The 19,120-nt window shown below is 37.9% G+C and overlaps 1 protein-coding gene across 2 annotated transcripts in view; it reads left to right on the top strand.

Annotated features, from left to right (window-relative positions):
• Window positions 1-1,008: 1,008 nt before the first annotated feature.
• WDR33 (WD repeat domain 33) overlaps window positions 1,009-19,120 on the top strand; it is a 54,751-nt gene continuing 36,639 nt past the window's right edge. For both annotated transcript variants that reach the window (XM_009993523.1, XM_009993522.1), the window contains exons 1-6: window positions 1,009-1,232; window positions 3,568-3,636; window positions 4,073-4,177; window positions 4,734-4,829; window positions 5,299-5,450; window positions 7,206-7,303. In XM_009993523.1, coding sequence (XP_009991825.1) covers window positions 1,029-1,232; window positions 3,568-3,636; window positions 4,073-4,177; window positions 4,734-4,829; window positions 5,299-5,450; window positions 7,206-7,303 — 724 coding nt within the window. In that variant the 5' untranslated portion in view covers window positions 1,009-1,028. The remainder of the gene's footprint in view (window positions 1,233-3,567; window positions 3,637-4,072; window positions 4,178-4,733; window positions 4,830-5,298; window positions 5,451-7,205; window positions 7,304-19,120) is intronic.

Here is a 19,120-nt window from a genome sequence, read left to right as displayed (position 1 = left end):
GCTGTAGCTGGCCTTACTTTCAGGTCCCAGTGGAAAGGAGTGTGTGACTTCTAGGTCTGCAAAGCCTGTGAAGATTAATCCCTGCCCCCTGCCAACAAGCTGCCTGATATTTAAAAAGCAATCTGCTCTACACAGAGCCTCTCAAGAAGAACCATACTATGCACAGCTTTTTACTCTTTTATCTCTAGTATTTCTGTCTTAGCTTTATTTTGCTGTTTACAAAAGGAAACATTTTTCTATTATTGGAATCAAAAAAGGCAAGATAAAATTTCAAAGGTAGCAGTTGAAATAACTTTCCAACTCTTTCAAGTTGAAGGTACTTTATTAAATATGAAAGTAGTAATGAATTCACAAACATACTATTTCAACTTGTTTAGAAAAATTCTACCAGTATTTCCATTCTTTTTATTTAAATTCACTCTGTGTAACCACTTGAGCTTTCATGCAGCAAAGGGTTTCCTTACCTTTTTGCTTTCCCTTGATGGGTGTGCCAGCTTAGTTTGGTTTAACATTGTCACCCTTTGACTCAGGTCTGACAACAATGCTCTTGATCCCCTCCCACCTAGGTAGGGAAGGAGAGAGACTTGGCTGGATTGAGAATTAAACTACACAGCTTTAATTCAACACCTGCAAAAGCCTCTCGCCTCCCCCCAGCCCCAGCAACTCCCACAGCATCTCCTGAGCTGTGAACAGTCCCGACGAATTCTGGAGCTGCTGGAGAAAGCAGAGAGTGATGAGGGTCGGGAGAGCTCGAGCCTGGGGGTCCAGGGTGAGGGATGTTCCACCAGTGCTCACCACCCCCCGAGTGAAGAATCTCTTTCTAATGTCCAACGTATGTGGCACAGGAAATGGATAATCTTTGTTCAGAGGAACCTGCAAATATTTCTTCCCAATAGATAGTGCTCTATGAAGTTGTTATTCACACTTGTAAACTGAATATAGTGGAGATACTATTATGGAATTTTTGTCATTATTAGGTAGCAACTTAGTTTTTCACTTCTTGCAGTCTTTCAGAACCAAGATCAGCCATGGCCACAGAGATTGGCTCCCCGCCCCGGTTTTTCCATATGCCGAGGTTCCAGCACCAGGCGCCTCGGCAGCTGTTCTACAAGAGGCCTGACTTTGCCCAGCAGCAGGCGATGCAGCAGCTCACTTTCGATGGGAAGCGGATGAGAAAAGCTGTGAACCGAAAGACCATAGACTACAATCCCTCTGTAATTAAATACTTGGAGGTTAGTGAGTTATTTGAAAAACTTTTTTCCTTCCTCGAACTTGTCATTGTGCTTCTTCAATGGCCGCAGAGCAGTCTGAAATACTAGATCTACTGCTGTGTTTTCAAACTACATGACAAATGCTTGTGAATTTGGTGAAATATGAATGCTGGGGGGTTGGTCCATGCATGTGTGCACAGCTGATGATGTACTTTGTGTGAACACCAGTTTTTGCAGTCTGTCTTGGGATTCCAATCTAGAGTACAACTGAGTGTCTTGTGTGGTGTTCTGACTTTTCAGTGACCATAAAAACTCATTATAAATAATGTAGTTATTCCTGTTTTTGTTTTGAAATAGAGATTTCCTGAAATGGGAAAGAAACCATTATCCCTTTCTTTCCAAAGCCAGGGCACCGTGAAAATGTTTTCTCGTAATTTTACTAAATAGCACTGCAGCTTGCACTGTGCTCTCTGAAAATCTCTTTCTTACATAAAAACTTAAGTGAAGTTTTGTATTCCTGTAAAAATACGTATCATTGAGCTTTCCTTATGGAGTAGTATTAATTTCTTAAGAAATATAATTTTATGATCAGGATCTGCTTCCTGTACAAGTACTAGATATTGGTTCAGAAGCAATAGAATAAAATCTGTAAATACAGGAATTGCTGGAATCTCAACAGAAACATTGCAAAGACATGATTAAATGCATTTGATCTGCTATGGCAAGTGCATGATTGTAGCTTGTAGGTGTTAATACTTGGAAGGTTTTCTTAATAGTAGATTTAAATTATCTTCTAAGTTCTATTTAAACACCAAGCATGTAAAAGATATCCTTGTATTTCAGGAATGTCCCCCAAAAAATTCTATTAGATGTGGGCCAATTCTAAAAAAATAACTAGCAGCTCAGGACCTTTTTCCTGTAACAGAAATGGGCAGCCTCAAACTTCTGTTTATTAAAACAGAACAACCAAAAAAACCAAACCCAGATTTGTATATTTTAGACACACAAAATTAAGGTAGACCAGAATGCCATTTTAACCCTGACTTCAGTACTACTGAGTTAATTTGATATGGTTCAATAAAAAATGAGATCCAAATTGGTAGAGTCTATAGCACAAAGCTGAAATATTTTTTCTTAATTCATATAAAGTGTTTTTGAAAAAGTTGTTTACCACCTTGCAAAATTTAACTAATTGAAGGCATTTTTATCCCATGGTCTTCTAAGCTTTATTGATTTGAATTAATTGTTACCTTCATGCTTCAGCTGCAGAAACTTCCTTTCTAGCTTATATCACCGTGTGGGATTTCATTTAAGAGTCCATTAGCACAGCTCCTAATGGTGTAAATGCTTGTCCTGAATGTAAAGCTTCTGAAATGATTGAACGTACTTCTTGCAGAGTACCTGTTAGCCTGGTCAGCAAACCTCTCTGTGCAGCCCGTCCCAGGGCTCTGTCACCCTCACAGTAAAGTTCTTCCTCATGTTGAGGTGGAGCTTCCTGTGCTCTACCTTGAATCCATTGCCTCTTGTCCTATTACAGGGCACAACTGAAAAGAGATTGGCCCTTGCTTCTTGACAGCCACCCTTCAGATATTTATAGACATTAATAAGGTCCCTTCTCAGTCTTTTCCAGACTAAACAGCCCCAGGTCTCACAGCCTTTCCTCATATGACATGTGTTCCAGTCCCTTACTCAGACTTGTAGCCTCCTTTGGACTCTCTGAAGTAAATCCCTGTTCCTCTTGAACTGGAGAGCCCAGAACTGGACACAAGACTCCAGGTGGGGGGTCTCACCAGGGCCAGGTAGAGGGGAACAACAGTCTCCGTCATCCTGCTGGACACACTTGTTGTTCATGCACTCCAGGATACTATTGGCTCTCTTGGCCACAAGGGCACATTGCTGCGATAACTTGTCCATCAGGACTCCAAGGTCCTTTTCCACAGGTTGGCTCCTGACCTGTTATGGTCCATGTTGTTGTTCCTTCCCAGGTGCAGGACTCTACACTTACTCTTGTTGAACCTCATGATGTTCATCTTTGCCCAACTCTCCAGTCTGTCCAAATCTTGCTGAATGGCTGCACAGCCTTCCTGTGAACCAGCCAATACTCCCAATTAAGCTGCAGTTTTAAATGAGCTGCTCTAGTCTGATGAAATTAAGACTTTTAACATTCTTGAGTCTTTTGGTTATGCTGTACAAATTCTACAGGTTTCCTGAGACCAAATTCTTTTAACTGAGTTTCTTCTAAAATCCTTGGAGTGCTTTGGAATTTCCCAAACATGCTGTCAATGTGTTTCTTATTTTCTGTTGTTTGACAACGAAGTATAGCAGTGGTATGAACTAGGAGTTTTCCTCTTTCCAGAATAGAGTATGGCAGAGAGACCAGCGAGATATGCGAGCAATCCAGCCTGATGCAGGATATTATAACGATGTAAGTAAAATCTCTCTGTTCCCTGATGAAAGTCTGTGGATAAAATTTGGCCAGAAAGTCAGGAGGATTCCATCCATCAGCAGAGGTTATTTTTTTGTCCACAAGAAGCCTTAAAGATATCAAGGGTATCTTCACTCTACGTTATCTTGTTCTGTTGAAATCCATTTCCATGAAGAGAGCCTGAAATTTGATAGGCTTTTATTTTTTGTACGTAAGAACTATCGTAAAGCAGTGAGCTTGCAACGCTACGGCTTCTGAGTGTTTTGATATGGTAAATCTTGCCGACTTTTGAACACTTCTACTGACTGACTTTTCTGGTAACATCCCCACAAAGGAAAAATGTGTTTTTCTAGAAATGGGTGTTCAGAGCGTAGACTTGACTTGCATTTTCTGGTTAGAAATGTCGTTACTAAATCTAGTGTTTCTTCTCTTGTAGTTGGTTCCTCCTATAGGAATGCTGAACAACCCTATGAATGCTGTGACGACAAAATTTGTTCGGACCTCTACTAATAAAGTAAAATGCCCGGTGTTTGTTGTCAGGGTGAGTATAATGTTGCATTTGCTTAGTTGTATTAATTTAAATTAGTGATATTCTTAACCAAAAAAACCGCAAGGTAACAGTTACATTTCCAAAGCAAACAAGCTTGTGGAATGTATGGGCTACTACTGTGTCTAGTCTTTCTGTGGAGAGTTTTAGGAAATCAAATGGATAGGTCTGGGAGGTAGTATATTTTGACTCGCAGAAAAAAAGGCAATTCAGTCTCTGCTGTTTGACTCTTGTAACATTCTGTGATGTCAGCAGCATTGTTTAGTAAGGATATTGTGTGTTGAAAATGTATTTATGCCCATAAGCTGTTTCTTCTCTATGATGAGATCTTTTACATTGCTCTTACAGTGGGCTTTGTCCTGGTGTTATGAAAGTCAGAAGCCCTCTGGCACATTTCTGCATTTTTGTCCATTTTACATCCTCTAGAAAGTAATTTAGTAAATTCTAATTCTGTAGATTGCCTGGAAGAAGGTTATGATTTATTTGGAGAATTGTAATGAAATATTTTAATGTCGTATTTGCACGGTTTAGTTAAATTATTCTTTTGCAGTGGACTCCTGAGGGGAGACGCTTGGTCACTGGTGCATCTAGTGGAGAGTTCACTTTATGGAATGGACTGACTTTCAATTTTGAAACGATATTGCAGGTAAATTCATCTTTCAAGATCTTGTTGTGTTTCCTTGAGGTCTTGGAGCATGTTTTAGGAACATATCTTCACCCTGCTCATCATGGGTCTGTGATCTAAGTGCAGTAGTGGGAGGTTTAGAGGTCTTTTCTATTCTGCTCTGATCCTGTGTCAGACTGTGGCTGTAGGCAGTTTATCTAATGCTTCTCATTCCATCTCTGTATGCTCCACTAACTGTTCTCAAGAACATACTGTGAGTGTTTGTAATAATAAATACACACTTTGGATGCTCTTCCTTTATCATTTAGAAGACCATTGTATACAAAGTAAGGGATTTTTGTTTCCACAATAGCATCCTGATTCTAACTATATTAAAATGGTTTTGATTTCTTTGTTGCAGCTGTTAAGTAGGAACTTGACTAATACATGTTTGTGTGGATGAGATAGTATTTGAACATGTTTGCTAGAAGTTTTGTTTCTGAATTTACAGGCTCACGACAGTCCTGTAAGGGCTATGACTTGGTCACACAATGATATGTGGATGCTGACAGCAGACCACGGGGGATATGTGAAATACTGGCAATCCAACATGAACAACGTCAAGATGTTCCAGGCACATAAGGAGGCGATTAGAGAGGCCAGGTTTATACACAATATACCATTTTCTGTAGTACCTATTGCCATGATTAGACTGTTCTCTAAGTGTATTCTGGGTGCAGAAATGCATGGGTTCTTTCAGATTCTGGGAAACTTCCTGCACCACATAAACAGAGTATTTTCTTTTGTTTCCACATTCTCACCGTTTTGCTGGCACCTTTCTGAATTAGTATTGTCCCAGTATCCGCCTCTGCAATATGTTAGAGATGTATTTGTCTGCCGCATTTTGCACTGGTATTCTTTTTATTTTTATATGGTGACAATGTGTATCAGTTATTCCTCTTTATACGCACTGTGTAAGACAACAATTTCATTCCAAATAAAGAATTCAGTCTTTAATAATCTAACTGAATAAAATATCAAGCCTTCAGAAATAAAACACATGCATAGTTCTCACGAAATAATAAAACATTAAATAAAGTGAAGAACTGCTTGGCTTGGTGAAGCCAAGACTTCCAGTAATACTAAATACCCACGCAGACTGCCACCTACAGAAGTCAAATGTTAATACTGAATGGGTTCTTCAAGCTTGAAGCTGAAAACAAGTCATTGAAAAGAAGACTGTAGGATATTCTCTTGGTTCAGTGTTGATGCTTCAGTTGTGCAACTGTATTTATATAAAAAAATGGAATCTAAAGTGATACTATCAGTGAGATGTAAATGAAGGATGTTTCAAAAGCAAACCTGCACCTATTCTTAGTAAGATATGGAAATGTTTTTATAGTAAGCCTGAAGAGAAGCTGCAGATCCAAAAGGAAGCTAAAGCAGTGTTTCTTCAGATTCAGGTGCTGGCCCTTGGTGCTAAAGGTTCACTGGTACAAAACCGCTTTCCACTAAAGTCACCATTTTTCTTTACTAGGGTGCAGCATTTTCTGCCAGAGTTTGGTTATGAGAAGTGTTTACATTGGATTCAGTTATTTTCTGTCTATCATGGCCATACACTGAATTTCTCTTCTATTTTAAGCCCTTTCCTGATCATAAAGATCTAGGATTTCACAAGGGCTCCCTCATGGTCTTTCACTGCACCAGGAAGGAAGTGAGTGCTTGTCAGTTGCTGGAGATATGTTCTGGTCCTAACCACATGGCTAAATAACTCTGCTTTTCCAGCGACTTTCATCAAGGGGTAGTGGCTGCTCAATCTGGAAGCTGCATCTGTGTCTGTAGGATTCTTTTAATGCTGTTGGTGGGGTGTAGTAAGAGGGATTTTTTTCCAAATTACTTTTACAGTAAGTGATACACTTGTTTTATATACAATTTTTTCAACAGTTAATCCAACTAGCATTTTCCTGTGACCAGCTTTCCCTTATTTTTTTTATCTGCTGCAAAGTACCTGTTGCTTTTTTTCCCAGGAACTGTTCTCCTGTGCTTCTACACAGTGTCACTTTCTTATGGTATTGCCAAACGTAAAAGTTTAGGGTGACAATTACCAATTCATATTGATGTTGCTTCTCATCCTGCAGAGAAGGCACTATTGTGTGTGGTCTTAGGAAGGTGCTAAGAATAAATGCTGGATTTTTTCCTCATTTGACAGGGGATTGCAATGCAATGGTAATTATATGTTAAATTCATGTGTTGTGATGAAGTGTCATTTGGCAGGCACTTAATCACTTAAAAGTCTCTATGTTCAAATACATCTTTCAGTGTATAAAGCATTACAGTATAATTTTGCCCTGTCTGAGAAGCATAGATAATCTGTTAAATGCTGACTTCTTTCCCCTGCTGTGTGTCTTCATGTAACAGTTTCTCACCCACGGATAATAAATTTGCTACATGCTCTGACGACGGCACTGTTAGAATCTGGGACTTTCTACGTTGCCATGAGGAGAGAATTCTTCGAGGTATGTGTACCAAAAGTACTGATTGGGGTATTTCAAGAGGGGGAAAACCTTTTTTTAACTAGGTGCTCACCATACAGAAGTATCAGCTTGTCTACAATTTTTGTATTACTTCCCTATCTTAAATCCTCCAAACAAGTTTTTGTTTGCCTGCTGCTATAGGTGCCTTATAATATTCAGACAGGCTACAGTTCCCAATGGCATGACTCTGTTATTGTCCACGTAAGCTCTAAACAATAGGAGGTGGATGTAAGGACGTTTTTCTACTGCTAATATTGGTAGAAGCAGCTGTTTCTGGAGCAGGAATACATTTGACTTTCTCCAAGCTTAATCTTTGTGACCATCATTACTTCAGAACAAGCATCTTCATGCAGAGGATTCCATTCTTTTCATGGGAGTGCCTTCCATTTTGATTCCTTCAGAGGAAAGGCAGTTACTTTTTCTCAGTCCTTAAAAGGAGGAGAGCATTTTAGGTAGAGAAAACAAGCAAATTTTTATCACATCAGGCAGAGCACATGCAAATAATTCTAGCTTTGTTTTGCTAGTTTTCTGCCCAGCATCTGTGTATGCTAACTTCTGGTGCCCTTCCACTGGCCTGGTTGAGCTTTCTCCTTCTCTTGTTTCAACCTCACTGAGCAATAACAATACCTTCTGACAACGGTTCCTTTCTTACAGAAGATGTCAAAGGTACATAATTTAATAGGAGAATATATTAAAGACTGTAAGGAGATTGTGCGTTGTAGACACGCAGATAAACTGCAAAGAAGGTACGCAAATAAAATCATGGAATTATAGGTTTAGGCGTCAGCTTGTTCAGTGCTTTCCTAAATTAAGGTGGTTTTTTTTGTTGTTTTAAGTCAATGCTTCTGTCTTGGACCTGTCATGTATTTTATGAAGTAGACCTTTCCTCGTTTCTCTTGACTCTTAACCTCTTCTCTTGTTTTACTAATACATTACTTTCATGCACCACCATTTTGAAAAGACATTGGGCTTCAGCATTCTTATGGTGATGGTATTCTAACAGAATCTGTGCATAGGCATCATGGTAGATGTGTTATTTGGAGGAGCTGGCAGGCAGATTTCTGGGCTGTATCATTAAAACCTGTTATTCTCAAATGACCCAAACAGAGTTGGGACTGTTCTGCTCGTTGCTTTCCAAAATAAATCATTCTGTGCTAAACACATTCTGTATCCTCCTCCAGATTTTTACTTTTAGGCCGTGTGGAGGAAGTGGGGATTGCCTCCATGCAGAGTTACCAAGATTATAAAAATCCCTCTTAATTCTTCTACATTCAATTAGTGTTCTGCATGAAGTAGGAATAAAGAATATGATTTAGGCCATAGCAGAGCTTGCATTGTATTTCCTTTTGTACCTGAACATTGTGATTGTGACTGTATCTCAAGTAGAATTATGCTTTAATTTCTTACAGCTTATACATGTCAAGATAGAATTTTTAGTTTGCAGAATAGCTCTCTAAAGAATATCTTTGCTTCTGCTTATGTCATGCACCTACAATACACTTTATCTGTCATAGAAATTGAAACAACTTTGAAAAATTCACGTATCTGGATAAAATTGGATAGTGCAGATTATTCCTCCTTTCTGCTGATAAGTTAGCAAAAAAAACCCCAACAAACCAAAAACCAAACCAAACACCACCACCAAAAATACTCCACAACAAAAATAAAACCAAAACCCTTGAGTGTTGAGGTAGGAGGATGTTCCTGCAGAACAAGCAAGTTTGATTTGTTTTTGATGCCTAGTACTATTGTTAAGTATGATCAAAAGACTTGTTTGAAGGAGCTGTATGGGTAACACATAGCTTTCTTGGCAGAAAATCTGTGCTTTGATTTTGTTGTTTGGAGTTCAGAGCTCATGGCATTAAGAAACAGATCTTCAAGTTTCTCTTCTCCATGTGCATTCTGGTTTTACACATTTAGGAGTGTGACCTGTAATACTTGGCTTAGCACAGCTTTCAAAATGTGTAAATATTGATGCCGTTGCCATTCCAAAGTGATCTGTGAATCCAAATCCTGGTGGCATTTCATTATGTACAGAATATTGAAGTTTAGATTAAATACTGTGCTAAGAAATGTTTTTTATTTACTATTTTCACAAGTAATGGTTCAGTTATTCTGGTTGATGTTGGTGCTGTGAAGTTGAAGGAATTCTGTATTTTAGTTTAGATCCAAAGCTTCACTTAGTGTGTTAAGTTACTCTTCAGGTATCACACTGAATTATAAAAAACAAATTAAACTATCAATTTACAGTCAGATGTGTTTGTAAAACAGATTGTTACCCACAGGGGTACAATATCAGTATAGCATCATTCCTACTGATTTTTGAGTAACAAAATAAGGAAGATATTTAAAAACAGATTTGAGGGCTTTAATGCTAAGGAATGTTCTTAAAGCAATTCCATTAATAACATTAAGGGTAAATTCCATGAAGAGCATTGAGGGTATCTTGGATAATCTTGCTGATATAGAAAGGACAAAATTCTATAGACTTGTTAAAGGTGCCTTTGTTTGCAAAGGAATTAACTTACACAATTTCTTTCTATTATTTGATGAAATGGTTCACTTAGAACTGGTCTGAAGGAACAATTCTAGTCTTATCTTGCAACAAAGATTGGAAAATAAAATTGTAAGTGGTACATGACATAGGATGACTTTACGTTTTGCTGGAGTTCTTTCAGCTGTCTGTAGGAGGACGTTTTCTCAGTAGTTAAACCCATGAGTACCTGGGCTGCGTTAGAAACACTTAACTGTTTCCAGCTTCCTTTTAATTTGTCAAAATAAAGATGAACAGGCCATCCTGTCTTCTTGTTCATACATAATGCCAGAGTTCTGGATCTTTTTTCTTTCATTTGGCCCAGAGCCTGTTTTTTTTTTTCTCTAATTCATGCTACTTTGCTGCTGTTCCTACCATTGTGGCTTTCCAGGGCATAGTAGGTTGGAGTTTGGGTATTTTGTTAGAAGAGTGTGCCAGTTTATCAGGCTCTTTTCAATATCATAAAGATACCTAATTACTGTTTGTATTTTCTCCCTAAGTAAAGGTGCTGTACTGCCTTGGTTCTACTCATCAGTAGCTTTTGCTTGTATTCTTTTCTGTTGTGTTACTATCTTGATGATGGTAACAAGTACAGTTTGGTGCACTTGCTAAAATACACTGGTAGGAATCTACCTGATGTTAAAGTAAAAATGTTTTTATTAAAATAACAAGTCATGGAAAACAGGTTGTACACCAAAATGTTGTTTTCATGTCAATAATTTGTTAACTTGGAAAGGCATTTCCAGGAATGGCACTTTATCAGTTCTTCAGACTATGCAGTTGCGGTAAAGTTAATGCCAGGACTGTTGTAAACAGTCCGCATTTCTGTAAGAATGTTCACACTGATGGCTTTCAATAATGCTAAAAACTTCTGGTGAAAAAAAGTATGCAGTAAAAGCTTGATGTCTCTTTATTGAGAAATTAGTGTTATTTATTATTTGACTGGTGGCTCTGAATCTCTGGGTGTTGGGTTTGAGGTCATGTATCCGTGAGAACATTTTGAGTAGATCATTAGTAAACACATGGTTCCTAAATTATTCCCAGCATAACATCAGGGGTTAGGATGCTACAAACACATTTCAGTGTTGTCAGTCCCACTGTCTGTCCTTCTCCTTCCTTTCACAGTCACACACACAAAATCCTGTAGAAATGTGTGCTCGTTAGGGTGGTAAGGTTTTTGTTCTGAAGTCTAGATGAGCTATATGTTCCCAGGATTTCAAAATTTGCCTGCCTTAAATAGGTCATTTGGGCAGGATGAGCCTGTCCATCTCTAATGATGCTAACCCAAGGTTCAATGTTTTGTACTCCAGTTTTTCTGTTTTCTGGCTGTAAAATAGAGGAACGGACTAAACTTCCTGCCAGTGTGGTAGATGTGACAAAAGATTTTTTGTATCCTAACTTGAACAAGTAAAAGCAATCATGATTCCTTTGCATTCTTTCTGGATTTAAAATTTGCATTTTGTGACAACATGTAATTTCTCACTAGCACATAATTTACTCTAAGAATTGCCCACTTTTAATAACATTGTTCTTCTTAGAGTTTCCTGTTCAGGCCAAACACCAGTGCCAAAGCTCATTTCCTGCAGAGCAGCCTGTGTGTGCACATGCATGCAGAGCTCACAGTGATCACAGTGAACTTATTTTTCATTTGCTCACAAGTTTTGAAGAACTGCCTTTCCACCTAGTAATACAGAAATGGAGATTTTTTTTGTTCCTTCCTTCAACTCTGTTTCTGGATCTTCATTATCAAGTAAAATACCATCAAATGTCTTTAAGTTGTTTGCATCTACTGCATGGTTTGTATACTCTGCACTATCTGCCTGAAAGTGAAGGGTATCTTCAAAGTTTCTGTCTTGTGCTTTCTCAGTCAAATAGCAAATCCTGAGCCAAATAGGAAATCCATGTTCAGAGATTATGCCTTCAGTAATCAAAAAGAACCTGAGACCCAGAAGTACATCTTCAGTTTGGTCCATTACTTTGCAACACACGTTAGTAGCTAGCTTTCAGCCTTTGACGCAGGTTGCTTCTACAACTTTTTCCTTGAATGTAAGTCAACTCTATAGTGGATAATTTAAAAAGAAAAAACCAATACACCTGATGTTGCTGTTTCCATCTTCCATTTCTTTTGTTTTCCCTGTCTCATCAGGGAGGGAAAACTCAGCAAATTGAAGAGACTCTTGTACATTGATACTGTGTTTCTTCTAAGGAGATGTAGTGTTTAAACCCTCTGTTTTCTATGGCCTTGCTTCTTTGTGCTGTTAGGGTTTCAGGTATATCTGGTATGTCTGTTAGTCCAATGATTCATCCCTACATGAATTAGCTGTAGAAGGATTTTTCCTCAGAACAAAAGCCCAAAATGATAGGAGATGCGTCTGATCGTGGCATCAACTATATCAATCTAGAGAAGGCAAATCCTAGAATTTTCAAACAGAAAAAGATGAGCTGTTTTGAGGTGCTAGTATTGAATCAGTTAAATGTCTTTATTGGTAGATTTTATTCTGACTGCAGGTCTCTGATCTTCATTAATTTTCTTTGCCAAAGCAAAGTATGGAACAAGGGATAAGTTGCAACTAAGTCTTTTGAGGTACAGTTGTGCTCTGAATGGCTGTGCATCAAACTTCTCGTGTTTTAGACACTAGAAATGCTAGGGAACTTGCTCACTTGGTTGTTAACAGTGAATCTGAAAGGCTTTTTTCCTTCACTGAGAGGTCAGATCACTTGCACAGTCAGTGATGCAGGAGCCCTTTTATTCCTCTGTATGTGTTGTGCCAGCCCTGATGCTGCTTCTTTGGGCTTCATGCATAGAGGGCCCTTTACAAGGTCTCACTCACTTTTTCATCTTGTTAGGAAACTGTTGGCTTGGTGAGATTGAGCTAGGAATTTTGTAGACAATTTCCGGCTTCTAAATGGAAGTCATCACACAAAATAAACTTTCCTAGCATCTTTCTCTGTATATTTTTAGAGTTTATTAACACCAAGGACTTGGTCTGTGAATGCACCTTAAATGAGCTTACAGGTGACATCAGTCATTGCTGCTTGTTAGTGTGGTGGGTATAACTAACATTACATGGGAAGAATCTAGTATCTTCATTCTTGAGGCTACTAAAGATGATGGTGTCATCTAGCAACTCGATTTTATTCCTGAATAAGACTTTCAAGTCTCTATTGTCTTGGTTTTCTATTAGAGTTAGAATTGAGTATTTAACAAAATCTATTTCTGTTAAATGTGAAAACATCTGAGAGTTGAGAAAGAAGCTTCCCACCTTTGACTTGCATTGGATTCCTATTTGTGAAGTGTTTGGAATTGGACAAAAAAAATTATTTGATCAACTATACTTGAAGTCCTTTGGTTTCTGTGATTAAAAGGCATTGATTAGGAGGTAGCTTCATGATGCCTTTGCTCCCTAAAACAGTGCCAGGAGGTTTAGAGGGTGCTGAAGTCTGCTCATGGAGCTGATTGCATCTGATATACCTTAAAAGCTTTTAGTTTATATTGCAGTTCAGTTCTGAGTAGTGTTGCAGTACAATACAGTAAGTCTTAGATTTCTTACCTAGAATCTAGTGGTGTAAAAATCCTGAAAAGTTAATAGCTAAGAATATATAGAATTCTCAAAGAATGGGTAAAAGAGATAATGAGAGATGAGCCACAACACCACATTATGAAAAAGTTACACTGGACACTTGTGTCATCACTCTCCATGTGACAAGAGTGAAGAGGTGCTGTGAGACAAGGAGATTATTTCAGATTCAGGTTTGAAGTCTCTCTTCCTCCCTGAAAATTGTCCTGAAGCTGGAAGTTCTCTAACATCTCTTACTTTAACTGCAAGAGAAATTTTTACACTGAAAAGGCTAATATTTGTGATAAATCTGTTTTGTTTAGCTTGGAGGAATATTGAGAAACTATTATTTCACAGGTCACTCAGTGTTTAGCGCTGCTGAAATACATGATACTTCCTTAAGACGTTTTACATCAGTAGGGTTTTTTGCATCTCCTTCCTTTTATGTGTTTGATATTGCTAGGGGTAGGTAATACTGAAGTAGGTGAAGCCTTTTTTACCATTTGCTAGTAGGAATAATTCAGTGGTGAGACCTTTAGCGTCATCTGGTGTGGTGTGAGTACATACAGAAGTATACACAATACGCCTGGAACTCTGCAGAGTGCTCGGGACTGGCCTACCGTGAGATCCCTTGATGCTGCAGTGAGCTTTGTGTTTGAGTTCTGCTCATTGCTGGGGAAGGAAGACACTGTCTTAAGCAGATTAAATTAGTACTAACAAAAGAAAATCCCAGACTACAGAGGCATCGTAAGTACTGATGCCAAGTTTATACCAGTCTTCCTTTCTCAGCGCAAATGTAATTGTTGAAAAGGAAGCTGGTTGTGCAAATTGGGGATGATGGCTTCCTGATATTACACTGATCAGTATTTTTCATATCGAAGGTTCTTAACAGAAAAAAACCTATCTTCTCTGGTAAAATAATATGTTGATAAATACTCAGAATTGGGCACTTAATTTTTTTTTTTTACTAGAGTCTTTTGTCTGACATAACCATTTCCTACTAGAATGTAATTACAGAAATATGCTGTTGCAGAATAAAAGGTAGTAGTCTTGAGAAACAAAAGCCATGGATCTCTGAAAATAATTCATGTCAGTGCTTAGAAACTTTTCATGCAGGCTTTTTGACTCCACTTTTCTTTTGTCTGTGGATTCAATGGACCACTTTTTTTTTCTTTCCCCATGGTTACTGTACAAGAAGTATTTGTGCATCTAGGTAAGCATAGACTTTGCAAAGCATTTGATACTTTGTTTTGCTTCATTTCAATTGTGCATACTCAAAATCATTTCCTATTCTAGTACATTTAGTCATAGTCTGACTTTAGTAGTGAGACACTTTGCATCAAGTTTGCAACATTGCAGTTCTCATACTTGAAGGTCACACACATGGACAGCCAGGCACTAGAAAGTGGGGAGGCAGCTTGCGAATCTCTTCCCTAAAATATGATGGCATTTATTTCTCTCTTACCTACCTGGTCTTATGACCTTCTCATGAGAAAGTCTTGCTTATCGCATGCTGTGTATGTAGGAAGAGACAGTCAAAAGAGAAGCTGGGGGATGTGCTGAAACGCGTATAGGGGATGAGGAGAAAGGGATAAATAAGAATCCAGAAGAAACTTTGGTTGAAGGTGGCTGAACTGAAGGATAGCAAATGGGAGGGAAGTGTGAAAGCTGTGTCAGAATGAAAGAAAACTTCATAAAACAACAGATGATGTTATGATTGAGAAAAGGTACTGGCAGTGTGAGCAAGGAGATGGGAACGAGTTGGTGGAAAGTAGCTGAAGTTTTGCTCCTGGCATTGTGGGGGTAAATCAGGCAAGCTCAAGTTTCTGAGCAGCCAGAGGAGAGGCTGGGCTATGGTGACTGCACAACACACTCAGACACAAGCAGACGGTATATAATGTACCATGAGCCCGTGTGTGTGTGTGTACTACAATGTGTATGTGGAAATGTGTAGTAATACATATTTTTGTGCCTTGATATCTTTTAAATTCTATTTTCTAATTTGTGACTCCTAGAGACTCTAAGGTGATGAGTTTGAGTAGAGTTAGGAACGTTTGGCATTCGTTTGGGAGATGAGGATGGAGTGCTGTTGTAGTGAGTGATACCATCCTTCCTATTCTAACTAGGAGAGAGCTTTCCCTACCAATTGAATAAAACTCTTTGTGGCTTTTTAGTCCCTAAGAAGTAACATGGAATTTAAAAACTGAAATTTCCCCCTTCATGTTTTGTCAATTTAACAGCTCTAAAATTGAAATATGTAATGGTTGCTCTTCAGCCCTAAGGCTGAGTCTGAATTGCTTCAGTTGGGAGTGTAATTGAGGTCCATATGTGCTGCAGGCTTCTGCAAAAAGTGGTTGGTTAGATTAAACATGCAAACATGTAATAAAGATTAATTTTCAAAGTACAGTGCCAGAATTTCCCAAGTGACTAAGATTAATTTCACAATGAAAATCAAACCTCAAAACATGTTTCAAGGGAAGATGTTTTGATTTTTACTGCTGATAGTGTTTATTGCAGGTAAAGTCTTGGAAGTTTTATAATTTCATATTTTATAGATAGAAAGATTTTTGCAGGTTTTTTCAATTAATGATAGAGCTTCAAAGAAGCACAGCTGTATAGGAGAAACCCACAACTTCAAAATACTTTGATAAGAAGTTTCATTGGTTAAGTTTAACATTTCTTCCATCCCAGGAAGCTTGGATTACTGTTTGTAATTATGTCAGTGAAAGCATCTGATATTTCTAGTTCTGCAAGACATTATTTTGATGTAGTACACGATCACTCCAGTTCTGGCTTCTGTTCTACAACTTAAAACACAGTTTAGTTATCTTTTTTTTAGATGCAATATGTTCTTAATATTTGTTGTATTATGTATAAATTGACTTTGCTTCAGTAAAGGGAATTAGGTAGAGCTGTTCCAGCTGTAACTACAGTTGCATAAAGAAGTGGTTGTATCACTTAACTATTAATTTTTGGTGTAGGCAAGGCAAGGACTGCAAGTAGCTTGTATATATTGTCTTTGAAGACAAAAAAATATTTTTACTAGTTTTGACCATTCATAGAAATTGTGTGTGGACCTTTTTGCTCAAGCTTTTAAAGGAAGCTTATCCTGGCCAATTAAATATGAGTCTGACCCGAGAAACTGAAAGTTAACAAGACAGGACTAGAACAGGTGATTCTACCAAAGCTCTAAGATCTCGGAGAGTAAACTTCAATTTCCATTCAAAAAAGCTGTGGACTGTGTTCCCCTTGGCTGCTTAAAATTGGGAAAGCAATATCTTTTAGTAAAAAAGCAAACTCTGCTTTCTGGTGTGTGTTGGCAGATACAGATTTTCTAACATATGTCCAATAGCTTTTTATTTGCCTTTTTTTATTTAGAATGTTGGAGTATGAAAACATTTTACATGTTATATTTAAATCTTACTTTTAAAACTTCCATCACTTTAAAAGAACTTTCCTCTAAAACGAGTTGTAACACGTGATAAATTAGGAGCTTAACTAGTTATTCCAGCTCTCAAAGAGTAGGATGAATTGATGAAAAAAAGTGTAGCTGATCCAGTCTGTTGTTACTATTATGGGATGTTAACAAAAATCAAGTCTAAATACTGATACAGTACTTCTGCATTTTACATCCTCCTTATAGCTGACTTCCTTCTCCCTTCTCTAAGATGATACTGGAGATTTTATTTTTGTGTCGGTTAAGGTTTAAGGAAGGAGTAGCTCTGCTAAGTATTTACTGTCCTCAGATTGAGGATTTGCATAGCAAGACTTCAGCAGTCTTGCCTTTCTTAACACAAGGCCAAGTCCTCATTGAGAGTTATTTTTCATCAGAGGTTGAGGTTCCTCCTGCCTTTAGAAATGATCAGTACACTTAAAGATTAAAAAAAACAGTGTATCTTCTTTTGAGTCAATGAAAAGCTTATTTACACCCCCAAACTTCCCATCTTGAGATGAGGCGTGAAGTTTGGATGAAAGTAAAACATTTTTCTGTAACAAGATAATTTTCATGTCTCTTACATTTGGAGTTACTAGCACAAATTGCTGGATAAATGGTATTCACAGGTGAGTAATTTCCCACTTAAGTCCAAGTCTAATCGGAATCCCCAGAAGCCTGAGCTCAAACTCACTTGATGTTCCAGGTATGTGGCCGTTAGAAAAAATAAGTATAATGGGAAGGTTAAAAGTTACTAAAAAGAAACTAGTTTATCTCCTCTAGTCTGCTGGAAAACACACTTAAAATGTCATTTTTACTGGGGAGATGGAAGCTTTAATTTTTTTTTTCGCTATTCTCTTACTAGTGCAGTAGAACAGTGTAAATGTGTTTGTTCCATTTTAGATATTGTTCAGTCTCAGTCCTTCAAGGTTTTCAAAATATGCAGCAGCCTAATCTGACCCAATAGCTTTGAGCAGAAGGTTGAACAAAAGACTTTTGAGGTTCCTTCCAACCTGACTTGCCTTGTGATCTTATAATACTGAATTCCCCTGTTTTGCCAACTGGGAAACCAACAAAATATCCTTGTGATGTCATTTTGAGAGACCTTCAGCAGTTCCCAGCATATATGACATAAGGAACTGATCTTCAACATCTTTTTAGTTTGTTTTTCCTCCACCTTTCAACATGCCTGAGGAAATGCACACTACCTGTTTGGATTGGAAAGATTTCTGAATGTTTAGTGGAAGTTTTTCCAGATATTATGCATATTTGATCGTTCCACAGTGATTAACAGTTTGGTCAGCTTAATTATTATGGAAGTTTAAGGTGTGCCTAAAGTCCTACAAGCAGTGAGTTTGTTGTAGATAAGATGGGAGATGTGATGGCATGCTGTCAGCATCTGCAGTACCCCCCTCAGTGTGTCTCCACAAGTAAAAAGATATCTCTAGATACACAGATATACTTAAATATGGAATGCATGTGTAACTTGAGACTCTAGAACTACACAGCCTTCAGAAAGGTGCCCAGTGGCACATTTTATAGAGTTAAATATTACTTTGCTGCTTTCTTGTTGTTTTGGGGTTTTTTTCAAAATTCTGCAGTCCTGAAATAGAATGTTCATGTCTACACCTATCCCAGGTCTTGACTGACCTTTATGGCTAAGACTAAATTTTAAAATTAATTTTCAAGTATAAGCATATGAAGAGAATACTGTACAATATTAAATATAATTTGGGGGCTGCAATTTTTTTTTTTAGTTAAAAAAAAGTGTAGAAGTTGCTTTGTCTTGAAACAAGTTACTTTTCAAGCACTTGAAAAGTCCAAGCTGGTTTTCCTGCTACAGATGAGTTTAGAAAGGAATAACACATTTCAAAATCTGTTGACAAAATTCTCCCTTCTGATTGTAATTAATCAGTAGGAAGGAACAGTTGCACTTGGAAAATAACTTCCTGGACATCTGTCAAGAATGCTTGTACATAGCAGTTACAAGATCTAAAAATTGTTACAAGATGTCTCTGTTTTCTTAATCTTGTCAGGTGTTTGTGCCTGGTGAGGGGCAGCCCTCCCTTTCCTTCACACCTGCTTCTTTCTTTCTTGCCATGCATAATTCATAGGCAGAAATAATGCTTTTGGGTAGAATAGCTGATAGAGTTCAAAGAAAGGATGGTTGGTGGTTGGTTTGTGATTTTTTCCTAAAGCCACACCAGCCTGTCTTGGGGAAACAGAAACTTGCTTACTTGAGATCAGCTGATATGGTTGGATAAGGTGTTTTCCCT

Source organism: Chaetura pelagica, unplaced genomic scaffold (assembly GCF_000747805.2).
Source record: "Chaetura pelagica isolate M959 unplaced genomic scaffold, ChaPel_1.0 scaffold192, whole genome shotgun sequence".
In the NCBI taxonomy this organism is placed as follows: domain Eukaryota; kingdom Metazoa; phylum Chordata; class Aves; order Apodiformes; family Apodidae; genus Chaetura; species Chaetura pelagica.
The sequence above is the reverse complement of the archived record's forward strand: the minus strand, read 5'-3'. Positions and strand labels throughout refer to the sequence as shown.